General features: G+C 40.0%; 1 protein-coding gene across 3 annotated transcripts in view; it reads right to left on the bottom strand.

Annotated features, from left to right (window-relative positions):
• EPS8 (EGFR pathway substrate 8, signaling adaptor) overlaps nucleotides 1–19,678 on the bottom strand; it is a 170,466-nt gene that overhangs the window by 59,266 nt on the left and 91,522 nt on the right. For all 3 annotated transcript variants that reach the window (XM_089527689.1, XM_089527688.1, XM_089527690.1), the window contains exons 2-3: nucleotides 11,418–11,496; nucleotides 6,033–6,106 (exon numbers count right to left, since the gene is read on the bottom strand). In XM_089527689.1, coding sequence (XP_089383815.1) covers nucleotides 6,033–6,106; nucleotides 11,418–11,479 — 136 coding nt within the window. In that variant the 5' untranslated portion in view covers nucleotides 11,480–11,496. The remainder of the gene's footprint in view (nucleotides 1–6,032; nucleotides 6,107–11,417; nucleotides 11,497–19,678) is intronic.

Below are 19,678 nucleotides of genomic sequence, written 5' to 3'. Positions count from 1 at the left end.
GCCACTGTGAGTCCGTTAGCAGCAGGTCCTGGGTGAGTGTGCAGCTGCACTGATGGAAACCACCCCCAGGGAGATGCTCCGGCAACAGCGGCAAACAAACACAGTCCCTCGGGGCCTTAGAAGGGGAAGGACGAGGAGGTTCCCCAGCTAGCTGGTTTTATGGCGTGCCGCTGCCACCAGAATGAATGGTGCAAGAAGGATTGGTGGAGACAAGAAATAAAGCCATTTCATTGGTTGCACCAATATCTGAGTCAAGTTTGTTTCAGTGTGAATTAGCACTAACAGGCAGCATGAACGGTTCGGCTGACAGTGAAACTTGCTTGAGATCCACCACTGACCACAGTAGGAGAATGTTAAACTCTGGTGAAGTAGATGAATAGACAATAAGGTAACCATACATTCTACTTTAATAGAAGGTTAGAACTTGGAGAAATTACTATTTCGGACTACATCTCCAGAAGCTCCCAGCTACCACGCTGACTAGGGATTTGGGGAGTTGTCATCCAAAATAATAACTTTTCCAAGCTCAGCCAGAAGCATTCCTGGATATTATTATTATTAACCTTTATTTATAAAGTGCTGTAAATTTACACAGTGCTGTACATACAATATTTTTAATTAGACTAAATCCAGTCTGAAATCAAGAATTATTAATAAGAAAGAAGAGAGAAATTGTTGTACTTCATTATTGGAAAGCAAGCATACAGGTCACCTAGCTATAACCTTATCAATTAGGTTATGCTGTTGCGTGCCTTCAAGTTGTTTCCGATTTATGAAGACCCTAAGGCAAACTTATCATGAGGTTTCCTTGGCAAGATTTGTTCAGAGGGGAGATTTGCTACTGCCTGCCTCTGAGGCTGAGAATGTATGATTTGCCTAAGATCACCCAGTGAGTTTAGATGGCTGAGCAGGGATTTGAACCCTTTTTTTCCAGAATCATAGTCCAAAGCACCATCACTACTGAGGCAGATGTAATGCATTTATGTTTTAAAATTCTGTAATTCTTTCTTTCCATACATAACTTATCAAATGCAAATACTATGAAAATCCTCTTTTTGACAATACATTTCCTCTTTTTAGGCAATAAGCCTTAAAAGCTGGTGGCTGCCTTGTGGGCAGGGCATTGTGGAATCCCATGGAAGCTCTTGATGGCTCACTTCTCTCTCTCCTATTTTTTTTAATAGCTGCATACAGTATGGTGTAGTAGTCACTTACAATATATAGGATAGTGCTCAATTTAGGATCATACTACCACAGAACAGCATGCTTTGATGCTTTGGTTGGGTCTCAAGCAGAGGCTATTTCCACAGTGGTGACTCCAATCACAGTGGGCAGAAAATCTGCCCCAGGTTTTAATTTCCGAGGAGCTATCCAGCATGCTGAACCTATAGTGTTCAGCAACTTGCAGAGCTTTTTAAAAGTTTACACTGAAACCCAGTGTGGATCCACTATCCCACTGGCATTGAAGCCACCAGTTGCCACAGGTAGCAATGAATAAGTGTTTTTTGTGTTTTTTTCAGGCTATGTGGCCGTGTTCTGTAAGAGTTTATTCTTGACGTTTCACCTGCAACTGTGGCTGGCATCTTCAGAGAATGGTGGCATGGAGGTGTGTGGGGTATATACACTGTGTGATCATTGGTTTGGGGGGGAGTGATTTACATGTATACATGTCACACAGTATACACACCTCCATGCCACTATTCTTTCAAGATTCCAGCCACAGATGCACTACCAAATTTTGGAACTGGAGATGAATTCAGATCCAGGTGAACATTTCACAGATGAAAACCAGGACAAATGCAGCTAAGCAACATCAGACTGTGGCCAAGAAGGCAACAGTTATTATTGAGGAAGAACAAACAAGCTAGGAGAAGCTGCAGCAGTTTGGTTTTGCCTGAGTCTACAGAGAGGAACAAGATTCTGTTCCCTCCTGTGTACTCCAACTATTGTGTTAACTGAGTGCCAACTACTTTTGTACTTTGGACTTAATTTGCAGCAACTGAAGTAAGTTTGGGAAAAACAGGGATAGAGGGTGGAGGATAAAGAAACTGGGACATTTTAAAAGCAGTTGATAACATGGAGGGTATAGAACAGTGCATTCTCTAAGAAGTTACCCACCACTGATATCAATCATTGCAAAATGTTCTGTCAAATTTTCAAATTTGTATCTTCCAGAAAAGCTATGGCGCATTACAGACCACCCAAAACGGGTGGTCTGCCGCCGCCGTAATTTGCAGCGCGGAGGAGCCCCAGCATCCAAACCGCATGGCTCCTCCGTGATGCAAAAAGAAGCCCCAAACTGGCGCTTCTTGTTGCGGCACACTTATGATATTGTGAGGCGCCAATGGCACACTTGTGGCGTCATTTGTGGTGTGCGACGTGCGGATGCAACGCGTCCGCTACATCAAGATGGCAGCGCCCGTGTGGACTGGGCGCCGCCATTTTGTGTGCACTCCGCACGTATTAGGGTTAGGGGCATGTGGAAGCGACGCCGCTTCCTAACCCTAGCATGCTCTCGTGCAACCCTAGTACGCGCAGAGCGCGTACTATATGCCCGTGCGGAACGGGCCTATGTCACTGAATGGAAAAGAGCAGTTCTGTGCCTCTTCCCCTTCTCTAGTCACATCTTGTGGTATAAAATATTTCATGCAACACTACTCAGCTATGTGTTGTAGCAGCCCTTGACTTAAGGCATATATACACAGCCCCTCATAACATCAGTGCCATAGGTATTGTGAGATTGTCATGGGTCTCTTTCACATGAGAGCCTTTTATTGTGAAAAAAGATAAATCCATCACAATAAGTGATTCCAGCTCAAGGACCCCACTTTAAGCACCCTGTTTTATATCTTGAAATTATGGGCTGTGAGGAAGGTTTTTAAAACTCAACTCAAACCAGGAGGTACAGAAATACTTGCACTGTCATTAGAAATAAATGGGTTCTGCCCATCCACCAGTAACAATGCCCATTATTCTTACAGGCTGAGGAAGGAATGGGAGGAGGGGAGCATGACTCATTCCTGCAGCCTAACAGTGGGACAGAAGACAGCAAAAAAGTACAAAGATAGCAAAATTCCAAACATCGTGAACACTCACAAGGCAGTCACATTGGAGGGACAAACTCACGACCACACTGGAAAAATTTCCCATGATGCTAATTAGTTCATTATTCCAAAGAACAACAGCAAGAATCTTTGATCACTTCAAAAAGTTGACAATATTTTTGCTTTTGCAGCATTTTTCTTTATATATATATATATATATATATATGCATTTTAAACATGCACAAGACTAATGTGCATGCATGTATACACACACACACACACACACACACAGAGAGAGAGAGAGAGAGAGAGAGAGCAGCTCATTCTTTTTATCTTGTGCTACCTTTCTTGTTTTTTTGCTTGGATGATGATCTGAAGAAATAAAATCCATCTGCTCCTGACAAAATACGGGCATTATAAAATAAATAAAAGCATGCAGCAAAAGCCTAGATCAATCCAACATCTATTAATTATTCCCATTTGGGAAGGTTATGGGGCAAGAGTACAAGCTGATAGGCTTTCAGTGAAAAATTGGATGCCACCCAGCAGTAAAGAATGAGAGAAAGACAGGAAAAGCAATAGACGCAGAGGCTTTGTAGAAAGATAATTCCCACATTACACAGACCTGAACTTGGGTTTATCAAAGTGTGCCCTCAGGAAAGAATGAGAGGCAATCCCTGACAAATGCACCTACTTTATTTATTTTATTTCTGTTTTGAAGGATCCCTAAAGTGGCTTAAAATAAAAGCAAAATGGAATTACACTTGAGCTGCTCCCACCATCTGGCACTGCTCTGACAAAACATATTCAATCTACCCAATTAAACCTTGTTCTCATGATTATTGTATATCTTTATTAATTAAAGTGCTTTAAAATCACCCTTCATCCTTACAGATACTAGGGAGGCATACAAACATAGCTGTAACAGGAAAATGTAAGTAAAACATTTTTTTTAAAAAAACCCTAAAAACCATACAATCGAAACAAGGAAAAACAGCAAAGGCAATGAAATAGAGCAAATCAGTTAATTAAAAATTCCTGGGCACAATGGAAAGATTTTTAACTGGCACTGAAACCACTCCACTGTTGGTATCAGTTGATCTTCCATGGAGAGGGTATTCCATGATGGGGTGTCACAGCTGCAGAAGCTTTCTCTCTTTCTGAAACCCAGCAGAGCTTGTTAACTGTGGCCAGACTATCCAATGGCTATGCTCTAGGAGTTGTAGTTTTAAAAGGAACTTTTTCAAGCTCTGATATCTAGCATCCTGAGAAGAGACTTCTTTGATGATTTAGACAAGGGCAGGCTGATATAGGCTCCTGCAGACGTTTGTGTTTGGTGCCATTTAAAGTTTGAAGAACACATGCTAGAATCTTGAATTGGGATTACAAGTGAATGGGCAACCAGTGATTACAGTGAAACAGTGACACTTCTCTTTACTGAATGTCCCACTTCCAGGTTTATAGCGTATACTGACACACCCATCAAGGAAAACTGCTGTTCATGGAACACAGATTTATTCAGGACTTTAAAAATGTAGCTTTGGCAAGTTCTGGGCTACTAATGGCTGTCAGCCACAATTGCTAAATGGGGTGTCCATGTTCAAAGTCAGTGGCGCTCAGCTGGAGGACAAAGAATGAGGGAGACATGCTAGCTTCATACTCTACTTATGGGATTTCCAGAAGTGGTCAGAAACAGAATGCTGGACTAGGTGGGTTTTTGGTCTGATCCAGAAGTCCTTCTCTTCAGTTCTTAATGTACTGGAGATTTAGACTCAATTAATTCCATTAAATCGGGTAGGATCAGAGGTAACCTGATAACTACATCTGACACATTCAATAAATATTCAAGAGACAAGTGATACTTCTTTCAAGCCACCAGCAATACTTCTGTCACTGATTGGCTAAAAAGTGGCAAAATACAAACATAAGAGTCCTTGTTGCAGTGCAGTGCCAAGCATTGATTTAGAGTGCAATGATGTCTGTCTTTATACTATTATTCAATATTTAATAACTATTAATAGGGAAGCTCTGTTATTAAGCTACTTGTGAGTTTTTCTCAATAACTTGGGTCAATTTTTATAAAAATGGGTGACTCCCACACTTGTACATGCGAATTTACAAGTGCAAATACAGTACTTGTTTCGTCTGTGAGGTGCTAGGTTTACTACATCTCTGTTTTTTATTTAATTTTGGTTATACTTTGTTTACTATGATTTTCTATATCATTCAGCATCTTTGGAGTCTGAAATATTCCATCTATAACCACTGGATAATTATGGAAAATGCTATTTTCATTCAACTACTGATGAAGAGTCATTGAAATAGCTCCACATTAATGTTTGTGATTTCTTAGGTCATTATGGGCTTCCACGTTTAGGTTTAAACTATTGTTTACTATGCAGCTGTCCTTACTATACTGTATGAGATTACTATATTTTCTTGACTATAGGTTATACTCAAATCTGTATATGGCTGGATATTAGTCATATTTAATTGCCTTCCAACTTTGGTTATTCTGTGTTCTGTATATTTTTCACAATATTAATTACCACATTCACTTTTTTTGTATGATTGTTTGGATTTCCCCCCTACCTGTTGTTTTTTTAGTTGGTATTTTACTTATTTTGAGACCTTCCCCTGTTTCCTGTATTACAAATAACAGTCCAACAATATCTGAAAAGTAACAACGGCCCATCTCTGTGCTATAATGAGGCGGAAGCAAAAGTTCTATGAACCCATTCTAACCTGAAGCAAAGTCTGTATTAATAAACTTCAGCTCTCCATTTATCCCATATCATACCCAGTCTCCTGCCTCATTTTAAGGTCTCCACTAAAAAACTAAAAAACAAAAGAGTGGATGATGATACAAACAGTGGATGATGGCTTTCATTATCCTTCTGTATGATCACACTTCACCAAGCCTAAGAATGACTGTGTTTCTGTGATATTATTCCACAGTCAATCTAGCTATCAACTGGTGTGACTTACCATACAAAGCTTTTGCGCTCGTCTTCGAACTCTGGTCCCTGTCGCCTTGAGAAAATGTTGGTGAACCATATCCACTGCAAGACAAGAGTATTGTTTATGAGCACATTTGATTTGCAAAAAGCAGTTAACATGTAAGACTAAGATGTCTTCCAGACATCATTAATACGGGAGCCAGGAACTTTTTTAAAAAAAAATTGGCTTCCATGTTTCTAGTCCATATATTTGCAGATATACTTGGAAACATTCATGAATACTGAGTGAAATTTCAAATAATCAACTGATTGCTGAATAAAATTTCTAAGAGGCAGTGACCGCATGGCCTGAACAGCTTTTCTTTAGTTCAATTAGCTAAAGCATAAGTAATCAGGCAAAATAAGTTGGTATAAGTTGGTATTCCAAAGCAACATCTTACCCCAAGCATTGACTAAGCTCAAACCTGCAAAAATCTATGTGAGATGTTTGTACAGTGCACTTTCAGATCCATGCCCACAACCAATTTTTCAAGACACCCTGAGGAGAAGCATAAAGGAGAAAGCAATTAAAGAAATACACTTGACCTACAGTCCTTCCTAACATGATGACTGTTCTAGCTTGAAGTCACTAATGATCTGTATTCATTTAAGAAATGTTTTCTAGCTTACAAAAGTCACTCAAGCAAAAGCATGTCAACTAGCTTTAGAAATACTTTAGGCATGCTGTCTAGGCATTTCATTTATGCTTTAGGCATGCCATCTAGCTTGGGAATGCTACATTTATGGATGCCACTATGTTACAGGGAAAAGACAACAAGAGATGGAAAAAGCTACTTTTGGGGCCCCAATTTATGGATGGATTTATGGTCCTGACTACAACCATTAGAAACCCCAGTTAGAAAACGACAATGAGGTTTCTGGGAATTGTAGGCCAAAAAGTAGCTTGTCCAAGCTCCGGGCTTGACACATCGCATGGTATTAGACTTAAGAACCAGCTGATCCTACAATAACTGAGTTAACTGTTATCCTCAGAGACCCCTTTCCAAATGACTCCAGATTCAGAGGTAGTGGAAATACTGTATATACTCATGTATAGAAATTTTAGTCCAAAAAACCTAAATTGACTTATCCACGGGTTAATGTAAATGCTGTACTTTAACTCTCATAAAAATAGAAACCATCCCCTGGTGAAATGCAATAGTGTTATCTGTCCTGGAAGCACTGGGCCTCACTTTGATCTTTCATCCATCCATCCATCCATCCTTCAGTGTGAACACATACAGTTATACATCCTGCAATTCTATGGCGCGTTACAGACCGCCTAAAAGCGGCGGTCTGCCAGTGCTGCTGGTTGCTCCATGAGGGAGCCGCAGCAGCCAAACCGCACGGCTCCCGCGCAGAGCAAAAAAGAAGCCCCAAAATGGCGCTTCTTCCCACGGTGCGGTTATGATGCCGTAAGGCGCCAATGGCACACTCGCGACGTCATAAGCGCCGCGCGATGTGCGGGCGCTATGCGTCCGGCACATAATAATGGCGGCCCCTGTGTGTATAGGGTGCCGCCATTATTACGCCCCCGTCACGTGTTGGGGTGAGGCCGGTGTGGAGGCTAGGTCCCCAGCCAACCCCTAGCACGTGACGGGGGTGCCTCAAAAGCCTGTCTGTAACAGGCCTATAAGTTCTTTGGCATTGGTTTCCTTTGCTTCATCCTTCAGGTCCTTTGTTATATAACCCTAAATCTTACTCTCAATTTATCCATGGGTGATATCAAAAAAACATCATTTTGGCCCAAAAACCTGTCCTCGACTTATACATGAGATTGACTTATAGTTGAGTATATATAGTATTTACTAGAGATGAGAGAAACTTAGATATAATTCATTAAAATTAATTAGTTATTCTCTGACATGTTAGAAAAATCAGCAATGGTTTTAAAATTTATTATTTCAGTCATTAAGTGCCAGCACTGTTAACTTTTTGAGAAAATAATCCCACCTGGGGAGAAAGGTAGGGTATAAATCCAACCAACCAACCAACCAATCAATCAATCAATCAATCAATGATCAAGGGGGAAAGGGGTGCTTGGCTACTGTTAGCCATTTTTAGTCATTCTTAATTATTTTGAAGCAATAATTTAATGATTAATGCAATTAATTAATTTTTTAATTCATCTTATTATTTTTATAGTAGCAAATTTTCTTTGATGTCTTAATGTTAATGTATTAGCATTAACACTAGTGTTGCCTTGATCTATGGAGGTGCTCTGGTTATTGAGTCCTTTCAACCCGTGACTACTTTCCAAATGCAAATCCTACACCAGAAATGAGCATAAGAGGATATTCACACTGCCAAAATGTTTACAAGGATGGGTAGGGAAAAATATGTGTCTATTGAGGAGGGAACTGTGACAGCTTCATAAAAAGTGACAGGAAATAGCCACAGTCTAAAGAATTTCTTCAGGCAAAAATTTTGTGACTTTGTTCCTTTGAATATCAAGCACTGATGCCACATTAAAAAAACATTTGAAAACCTCTCTTAACTTGAAAAGAAATTTGAACTGTAGTACAGGAAATAATTGTTTGAGGAAATTTAAACACAACCCCTTTTTTAATAATAATAGTAGTTACATGTAATAGCAGGTATCTCTTTCTTTGGGGAAGGTATAGAAACAAGATTTTGTAGTGTAATTTTTCCCACCAGTGTGTCGGTACAATTCCTGGGGCACGGATATTTTGTATTGTTTTATGGAAGTTTGGAAATTTATCTCTGGATATTCACTGATAAATATCAGCAACAACCTTTCTGATCTCGGAAGACCTTAATGAGTTGCCCTCATCCAATTTAATACAGATCATGTTCCTGCAAGTCCAAACATATTCATAAGTAGTTCATAAGTTTGGGCATTTTTTTAAAATAAAATTTATTTGGCACTTTAAACATATTTAAGATTGCACATGTTTATATTGCTATAATAAATGGGTGGCCATACCACACTGTGGACCACTTAGGGAATATTAATATTTTTCTGCATATTTATTAGCACACACAATTCAATCCAACAAAATTAAGGAAGATATTCACATATTAAAGTGTGCGCACATGTGTACACACATGCACAGTCAGGCAGCGATGCTCTCAGAAACAAAAACAGCCTCAAATTACTCAGTCTTAAAATAACTTTAGAAACAGCCTCACAGTACTTAGTCTTTGTTTTAAAAGCCAATTATTACTCAGCTTTTTTAAAACCACAAATAAATTATGCATGGCTTTGGCTTCAACAAACAACTTCAGAACTATTTATAAGTCTATTTAGATTACTGGAAATCATAAGCTCTCCTCTACTAAATGAGGGAGGTTGGGTGGAAATCCCATTAGTAATTTTCCAAGGGTAGAAGGTTGCCTCTGGCAGTTGATGGTATACAACCTATCAGCTGCTACTCATTCAATTGTACATAAACCAACAGGACAGCAGTTTCCCAAGGGGAAAGGTTTTTTTTTCCTGACCCTAATTGAGAGCAGATAAATGTATCACTCAAAATTCCTCTGAAGCGTGACCTTCACTGGGGTTAAGCTGGGGCTGAGGGCAGCTTTACCTGAATCCAGACCTGAACTATGCAGGCAGAAAACTATTAGTACACTACACAAGCCCAAGAAATGGTGGCAGAACAAAAAAAGTCTGCAAGCAAAGTAAGGCACTGAAGAAATAATATGTTCAGAGCATGCAGGTACTATACACTTTCCCTTGTTATCAACCCCAGGAAAAAAAATGCAGCCATTAATTTGGTTCCTGAACAGAATCCCTTTCATAGTACAGAATTATAGGACTATGATTTCACTTTAAAATGCCATGACAATGGGTAATGGGATTGTGGTATTTTGTGGTTTGGTGAGGCACTGGAGCTCTATGGCTGAGAATGCTAAATTCCCCTACCTAAACTACAGATCCCAGGATTCAAAAGGATGGAACCATGGCATTTGAGAGGAATCATAGTGCAATTAGTGTGCAGTGTGGGAAAGTGCTAGGATTCTGGCCTTGAGTCAGCTATTGCAACACTCCAATGTTAGAAAGTGGAGGCTGGAACCAGAGAGTCTGGATTTTACTACAGTGGGCTCTCCACATTCACTGGGATTAGAGGCACAGGGCCCACATGAAAGTGGAATAATCACAAATAAAAAAGACATTTAACGTGCAAAAACACCTTTCTAGGAATCTCTAGGTCTTCCAGTGCAACTCTATGGTCAACTTCTGTCAGAGGTTGACCACAAAATCATGTTGGAGGACCTACAAAAGTCTAGAGGAGTGTTTTCTCTATTAATCTCTGGTCCTCCAGTGCATGTCTATGGTCAACATCCAGCAGAGTTGTAATGGAGGACACAGAGATTCCTAGAGAGAAAATATGAATCAAATTCACAAATAATGAAATCCGCAAAAGTGAAAGCCGCAAATGGGGAAAACCAACAGTAGTTGCTGTTTGTTCATCATGCAAAGAACAGGCTCCAAGTACTGTCCAATGCTATGTTGTGAATCGTGAGAGAGATCTGTACAAGCCTATGCCTAATGAGGGCTCAAGCCTAAGGGATCATAAGAGTTCAGGCCTAACATGACACACATACTATGGAAGGTCCCTAAGCTTCACCTAAGCCTCAAAACACAAATATCCTGATCCTTGTTCAAGCTGAGGAATTTTTTAGAACTATGGAGATTTATGGTATCATGGGGTCTTCTTGGCAAGTTTTGTTCAGAGGGGGTTTGCCTTTGCTACCTCTGAGGATGAGAGAATGTGATTTACCCAGTGGATTTCCACAGTCAAGTGGGGATTCAGACCCTGGTCTCCAGAGTCATACAGCCCAGTGCTCAAACTTCATCAGAGTGGATCTTCTATTTATTTAGAAACAACCATTTTGACAGACACCATAGCACATCCAGCTTGGCAGAGGGAGGCAAGCGATGGGCACATCGCCATCAGCTGTGAATATCTGTGAACATTGAGATGACTGGAAGATGTTCTCTTTGTGCTCCAACTAGATTTTCAAGACAGAATTGGGCAATTTTGGTGCCTCCCCAATATCCTGTTGACAATTGTAGAAGAAGAGAGGGAGTTCATCAATGAGTATGAACTCAAGGGCTGAGTTCAAGAAGTTTCAGGACATTCGCACAGAGTGTTACATCTGAGGATGATTTCAGGCATTACAAGACCAGGCATGGTTTGCAGAATGGCTAGAGGAAAATGTCAGTTAAATGAATACTTGGTGCATCATTTCCCATCCAACCTCTGAATTTTAACTGTCTGAGAAAGTCTGAAATGGGTCCTACACTCAAGATGTCAATTGCCTCTGGATCAAAATAAAAATATGAGAGTAAGGACTTTTGTACTCTTTTCCCTACAAATTTGGAAAGAGGGTACGTAATACTTACTTTATTTGAGAAGAGTAGTTTCCATATACACTGGGATGGGGGTTGGAAATATGTCCATTCATTCTGACCACAACTCCTTCTGTGGGAAAAGAAGAGAAAGAGAAAAGAAAAATCATTTAAGACATCCAAGCACAACTATTTTGGCCAATGCTTCTAAAAGGCTACAGAATAGCCTACTTGTAAGTGACTGTGAAGAAAAGATGTGAGGTTTATAAAACAACTTTTTGAAAAGGAAGACTTTTACTGAAGACACAAAGAAATGTGTGTATTTTACAAAGAAAAGGAAGGGAAGGGAAGAGAAGGGAAAGGAAAGGAAGGGAAACCAAAATAGCAGCTATATAAAGCCTATTACAGTTTCTTTGCTAGAATAACCTAGGTTGGTTTCCATTTGGAAAGAAAGTGGCCTTTACATCACATCTAAACACTGTTTTTTTATGTAGCTCTCAATTTCCATAAAAAATAGGGAGCAAGACATTTTGCTGCCTGAAGCAACAGATAAGATGGTGCTTCTTCCCATTCCCTGCACAAAGGTCAAGTCGATTGGTAGATAAATGTTGCTTCAGTGCTCTCAATAGGGAAATAACTTCTTCTGTTGCGTAAGAGGGCAGCAAGTAGTTTCGGGGATTCAGTGCAGACCATGTCAAATGCACAGGGATGGTTTTCTGTTCTTTGAAGTAAAAAAAATGGGGGACAATGATGAAGCAATCTTCTGAAACCTCCTCTGGAAGTTACCCATACCTAATCCAGAGCCTAAGCACCATTTCAGCTGCAGCTTTTGGGCTGCAGTTACTGACGTTCCACAGCCATCCCCTCTAAAGCTGAACATTTGAAATCAGCAATTTAGCGCCCCTGTTTTAGGTATACTCTATTAAAAAGAACTTTGGTAATATAATTTACTCTGTTTTTCAAAAAATAACTAGGTATTCAATGTTCCAGCTCCTTTTCCAAAAATTACTAGGTATCCAACGTTCCAGCTCTGTTTAGTCAACAGAGCCCTGTTTTGCATCCTCAGGACAAGTTTTTTTCTTGTATTATTTCTGAATGCACATGACAGGGCCTGGCTAAGACATTCTGCCCCAAGACAATGAACAAGATGGCACCCACTCCACATACAGAAACTGAAATCTGTACCACTGGAATCTTGTTTCAGCCAATGGTGTCTAGTGGTTCCCATGACAATGGAGTAGCAAGCAAGCAACAATTTATTTCGGTCACTGACCAGTGTAAAACTAAGAATACAATTATTAAAACAAGAAACAATATTAATCTCTGTTATCTAGCATCAATTATTACTAACCATTTGAAGATGTATTTTACACATAATGTAGCAAAATTTTGCTACTTTAAGTATAACAGTTTGGTTCTGACTATCGAACGGATTGCGTAAATAAAAAACATCAGCGTGTCCCAGAAATTAAGTTAAAAGAGAGGTAATCAGCGGGTAGTAATTCCACTCCAGGATTTAGATTAAATTTTGAAGGCTGTTGGACTTCTTTTGGTGATATGGTTCAGCACCTTGTACAGTTCTTTTATCATTCAGACTGTCCCCATGGACATGGAAGTCGCCATCCACCACTGACTTCAACAATGGGGGATTGAAATCCATCCTCCATTGCACCTACAGGCAGCAGGCTAGCTTGGGATAGAGGATACAAATAACATCAAATGGAGTAGAGAGTTCCATCCTCCAACCCAAGGACCCTTTTCAGCATTGTCACAATTGCCTTCTTTGCAAATCCAAGGATCTGTCACCTCACCCTGACATCCTAAGGTGACTGCCACACTCTGTTTGCCTTAGTATTGACATCAAACTGCAAGCACTTCATGCTGTCTCTTACTTTTCAAGAGAAAAATAAAACTACACAAGGAACGCAGCCAAGCTTGTTCCAAGAGTCGGAAGCAAGGGCAGCCAGCAACTATCAAGTCCCCAGTTTATGTATAAAATTAACATGATCTTCAGAAATGTATACGGTAGCACACTCAGTCTGCAATCACATTTTTATGACCCATCAACATGTTTTAGTATAAAGTGTTCTTTCCAGTGCATTTAATTAGCACCTTTTTTGCAGGTCTTTTGTTTCTCTAACTTACTGGGCTGAATCTCGTGTTTTTAATTAGCTGTTATAATTTTTGCAGGGGCAATGAAAGTCAAAAAGCTTTCTTCCTTGTACCTAAAGTCATGCCATTTTGCACTAACCTACATTTTGGTGGTTTTTCTCTATCTCTTTAACTGCTTCACACTTTATTGCCCAGAAGAATAAAAAACAATATTTTTAAAAACACAACGGACATTACTAGCTTCTAGTTTCCTTCTGAGTATAATTCAAAGTGCAGCTTTAACTATTAAATCGCAGGGGTAGTGCGGTGGCTTAGTGGTTAAGATGCCAATTATGATGATTGGAAGATTGGAAGGTTGGCAGTTTGAGGCCCAAGTGCTGCACGATGGGGTGAGCTCCTGTCACTAGTCCCAGCTTCTGCTAACCTAGCAGTTCAAAAGCATGCCAATACAAGTAGATAAACAGGTACCACTTCTCAGTGGGAAGTTATTTGGTGCAATCATGCTGGCCACATGACCACAAGAGCAGTCCTCGGACAATGCTGGCTTTTTGGTTTAGTAACAGAGATGAGCACCAACTCCTACAGTCAGTTACGATTAGATATTCATATCAAAGGACTATCTTTACCTTTACTTTTTAAAAAAACCAAACAGCCACCTAAAACCATTTTTGTAGGTCCTAAGCCCCTTCAAATCACACTGCCAGCATTCAGAAGCAAACTGGAAATTCCCCTCTAAAACATGCAAGATATTGTTATTTTTGAAGTACTTGGTTTTGAGCTCAACATTTGGTGACAAACCATACACCTGACTGTTTCAAAGCTGTTCTGGTAATGAATTTTGGCAGTGCCACGTGGTGATGAAAGAGAGGGCATGGTCAATGGTAAATACCAGGAGACCCCCCAATGTTGCCCACCCCTGCCTTCAATGATCCAGGATAGGAGTGAGAAAAGTGGAGTCTGTGAGCTGCATGTGGTCCCTAACCCTTTTTAAAAACATCCAAGCTCTTCAGACACCCACAAAGGTCATAGAACAAAACAAAGTTAGGACAGGGCAAAAACTGACCCAGAATAATCAAAGAAGAGCAGAAAAACACCCTCAAAATGTGGTACTTCCCCTCCTTCCCCCAACCCTGTTTAAAAAGTAGGAGGTGAAAACCGTCCAAAAGTAAAACCAGAAATGATACCACACTGCTTCCAGGTCACCAAAGCATTCCCATGCAGCCCACTGTGGGAGATGTGAAGCTAAAACCTGGCCTCTACCCTGAATGAGGACTTGTTGTTGTGTGCTTCCAAGTTGTTTCTGACTTATGGTGACCCCAAGGTGAAACTATCATAGGTTTTCTTAGCAAGTTTCTTCCGGGGGGGGGGGGGGTGCCATTGCCATCCTCTGAGGCTGTGAGAGTGTGACTTGCCCAGGGTCACCCAGTGACTTTCATGTTCAAGCAGGGATTTGAACCCTCATCTCCAGAGTCCTAGTTAGTCAATCTACTATACCATGCAGGCTCTTGAATGAGGACTAGGGCACCTGAAGGTCTGCATTTTCCGGAATAATCTCCCAGACTGCCCAATAGCTATAATACTCATTTCAGGGATGTGGTTTTTTGCAGCAATCAGTGAGATGACAGACAGCCAGAAAAACAGGGTTCAAGGGCCACATGTAGCCTGGTGGCCATGTGTTGTCCACCCTTGACCTAACAACCTTGTTAATGCTGTCCTTTTTATATAGCGTTATGGTTCCCTGATGTTATCTGTAGGTACTTATTTAACAATGTCATGGTATTTTGTAAAGCTACCTGGAATGTCAGCTGTGGCAAAAACATTCCATACAGACAACAACCATATCCTAAGTATTCATAAATAACCTGAAGGAATGTAACTGACAGCATGGCTGAAGAGAACTATTTCTTAAAATGCAACAAAGCTTCTCAAGAAGGACTTTTATAAACACATATCATACATATGCACCTGTTTAAACCAACTCTGAACATTGGTTGACATAACTCAGAGGTAGATAAAGTGCCATCTGTGGGATGCATATGATCCTGAAGTGTACCTTTCCGGCCCCTCCAACTCTCCAAAGCAGAAAAACCTTTTCCCCATAGAAAGATGTATCTTCCAGAGCCATGGGGGGGGGGGTACAGTTTGTATAAACACATTTCTCCCCTACCCACAATCTGCTTTGGATATCCAATGTATTTTGTCACCAGACCTGAAAGTACGTTTTCCCAATAGTGTGAAGGTCTTGACCCTGCTAAGGTACAAGAGAAGGCAAATATGGGCCAATGGCCCTCAGAACTTTCATACCCTCCAACTGTTCCAAGTTGGCAAGGACAGTCCTTATCAATCTACTTTTTCAGTTGCTTTTAAAATGTACCACTTTCTGGTCTCCCAATTTCCCCCTTTGTTGTCAGCTACTTCCCTTGTTGCAACCAGTTTGCAGTTTTGGAGAGGAGAGGAAGGGGAAGAATCTTGATCTTTTACTTAGGCAGAAGCAAACTACTGCATCCCCTCCTAGTTCTTTTTCATTAGCAATTTTTATCATTTTGATTACACTCTGATGTTGTTTGGCTACGTATTTCCCAATTTTCATCTGCAAAATACTGGAGAGTATGAAATTGTCCATCCCAGATTGGAAGACATTTGGATTTTAGTAGATACAAGGTGCTTTTACCACCTTATATCTTTTTATGCAGGTTTCTCATAGATTCACCTTGGAACTTTCTGTGTGCAAGCATGTGCCCTACTACTGAGCCATAATTCCTGCTAAGACACCTCAAAATTTTACCTTTTACAGAACATTTTTGCACAATTTCAAATAACACATTGTCAAGCCACATGCTTCTCTTGCTCGTTTTCAGACTACAGGTTGAGTTTTAAGAGCCTAAGAGCTTTATTTCTGGATGGACTATTACTCAAAGTTGTAATTTTAAATTTTGCATTTTGAAAGCTTTTATTTCTGTTACTGAACATGGTGTCGAAGTCAAGCAAAATGTATTCAGCAGTTTTACATATGGCTGCATTTGAAATATTTCTGAAATAATCTGAGGTTCATTTCAGAGACTGGACTAAGAGAAGCCACAGCTATCATTTTTAATGAAGAAATTCCACTGAAATAATATGTGGCATACTTGGTTAACCAAAATGGTTAAGTCTGCTATCTAGGTATGACATTGACGTGGATATTTTTTGCAAATTTCAGTTAAAGCTCAGGTTGTGCTTTTGGCAGGAGGAGAGCTGGGTCTGTCCATGATTTCATCCATAATATAAGACAATGTACTGCTATATAATTTCAGGACATCACTACTGCCAATGAATACACTCATGCTGCTAGTCTGAACTTTAAACTAAGTATCCAAAGTGCTTAACCCTATTCTTAACATAACTTTAGCATCTTGGATAGTTCCGTTGTTAAATTCAAATTAAACCCAAGCATGGATTCATCATCCCACTGACATGGATGCTACCATCTGACATTGCCTGCTGCTCATTGTAGGTAAGGGCATATCAGACAACTGAGCTGCATGTCGGTCAGCACAGTGTAGCCTTGACTAAAGGATGGTACCTTGATCATGATGGAATTGGAAAGGAAAGTCATGGGTGGTATAAAGCACAGCTTCAACAAAGTGGAGGAAGAGAAGACAGAGAGAGGGTAAGCTAACCATTCAAGGCCTGAAAAACCTAGAATGGTTGTAGTGGATGTACAAAGGATGTACTGGAATATCTGCCAGGGTTTGTCCCCTCCTGTTGGAATTTGGTGGCACAGTGACAGTAAAAAGAAAGCTATTTCTGGGGGAAACATGCTCTTTGTTTAAAAGAGGTCAGATTTCTGGGAGGCTCAGGGTGTGTTTCTGCTTTCAAAGAAGTCATGCTTTGTTTTAACTTGGAAATAGCTTTTGTTTTGCATTTGCTGCTGAATTTGGTGGCACTTGTGTGGGATGCTTGGGATGTGAAAAAAAATGGGCAAGGGCTCCATGTAATCTATGGTTAGAGATGTTGCTCACTACTGCTGTAAGAGGAGACATGAAAAGTGGTGACATGTTAGGGAGCTGTCAATTTATGCAGCTCTATTAATGTTGGTAATTAATGAGAATCGGCTTAATTTAAGCTTTCTGAAATGTTCTTTTCAAAAAAGAAATGGAAGACTGTGCACTTTTTTTTCTTATGTAACTTTGAAATATAGGGGACTGAGATGATGCTGTATAAATAATGCAAAGTTTAGCATAAGAAGGATTTTTAAAGCTTCCCCATGAACTGAGAGCTGAAGTTCTATATGAATGTATCTTTCTGTATTCCTCACCAACAGATCCTGCTACGCAAATGCTGAACCAGATCATAAAAGAAATAACCCAAAAGTTATCATAGAGTCCTTTTAGGAATTTGTATAGTGCCAGGCAGAACACTGGACGAGATATCCCATTCAAGCAAGCAAAGAAGGCAGCATTTATTAAATAGTCAACAAGACCATTAATAACATAATTCACAGCACTAATTTAAAGTTTGCACTGGCTTCACAGTACTCATTTAAATCTTGCAATATACTCACATAGCTTTGGGGGGAATCTTTGTAGAGTTTCCTGAGTTAACCCCTGAAGTCACAAGACTCTCCAATTTCTTTACACAATCAACACATCATTTAGGTGCAAATGGTCACACAGACTGGGCAAACATGAAGATGCTGTACAGGTACAATCTAAAAGTGTACAGTGAGAATGAGAAAGTTCAGCATAACATGAATTTACTTGTGAGAGAGTCTGGAATGATCACAGATCCCTACCGAGTGTATTTCTGTTGGCAAACCTAGGTGTGCTTCAAAAGCTTCAAAAAGTTACTTTTGGGGCTACAGCTCCCGGAATCCTCTAGTCAGCAGCTGAATTTGGGCCCAAGGTTATGAATTCTTCTTGCACATTATGGGTTCTTGAAAAGATGTTCCTGACAGTCTTCCATGTATGGGATGCAATCCAAAAACTAGTCCCTTTATGGTCAAACTCTGTGATACAAATGTTTCTGCTGGCATTCTGGTTTGAAATAATAAAGGCACACACACACGCAAACATATATATCTAAAGAGGATTTTTAGTTTCATGTTTCTGGCCTATCCAGTGGAGCAAGGTTATGTCTTTATGTATCTGTATATGTCCTTGAATGCTTCTTGTATAGGTAATATGACCCTTTTTAAAATTCAGGAAACATTGAGCAACTCCTGGTCAACGGTAATGCCTTCCTGACCACAACCCCATTTTTCAGTACTTCACATTCCTCAGAGGAGAAGCTGTCCTTGAAGCTTTATTTGTTGTTTAACTCCACTGGTTTTGAGAAACAGTTCCACTTAGTTTAAAAGGGATAGGGAAAGGCTACAGAATCCAGAGCAAACTGGGTTTTTCAGCCCTTTTCCAAACTGAGTGATGCAGGTTTACATCATGGGAAGGAAAAGCAAGAATTTTATTTAACTGTTGAAACACATTCTGTTCTCCTTTTTACTCTGTTTTAAAAGGATATACCCCAGATTTGGCACTGAACAGGCCCAACATTGTCTGGACTGTTGGCGCCAGACTTGGGGACTGGGCCCTGCATCATTCAGACTCCTCTAGAGGATGGGAGGACAAGAGTTTATTTGGCCCATGTAGACAGGATCTATATAAACCAGGGATGGGGAATGTGTAGATCTCAAGTGTAAGCCCCACCATTTCTTGCCTTTAGCTATTTTGGTTAGGCTGATGGGAACTAAAGCTCAAAAGCATCAGGAGGACTACACAATCTTCATTTTCAATATAAATCCTTTACAACACTTTACCGAAAACCTTCTCATGCCTTAAAAATTTCAAAAGCCAAAATGAGACATTTATTGCACCCTTCCACTCAGACTAAATGGGTTGCAGAAATGACCATTCTGCCTTTTCCAGAAACCACACGTCCAAAGCAGCCATATTAATTTTCAAAAGCTTAGCACTATTTAGCATAGAACAGAGTAAGTGGTTGTCCATGGTTATTAATGAATGGCTTTTCTGATTTTATTGCTTTTACTGCTTTTTATCACTACTGTTTTATGGCACCTGTTTTTATTGTTGAACTACCCTGGAGTTTTCTGGAAAAAACTGAAAGCACTATAGAAATGAAAATGCATAAATATATACATTATTAAATAAATAATGTTCCCCCACAAAAGGTTTCTATGAAAAGTTCCACACATTTTAACAGCTCTAGGA

This window comes from Sceloporus occidentalis, unplaced genomic scaffold (assembly GCF_023333645.1).
Source record: "Sceloporus occidentalis isolate IW3139 unplaced genomic scaffold, rSceOcc1.0.p SCAF_5, whole genome shotgun sequence".
NCBI classification, from domain to species: Eukaryota; Metazoa; Chordata; class Lepidosauria; order Squamata; family Phrynosomatidae; genus Sceloporus; species Sceloporus occidentalis.
Note: the sequence above shows the minus strand (reverse complement) of the source record. Positions and strands in the feature narration are given on the sequence as shown.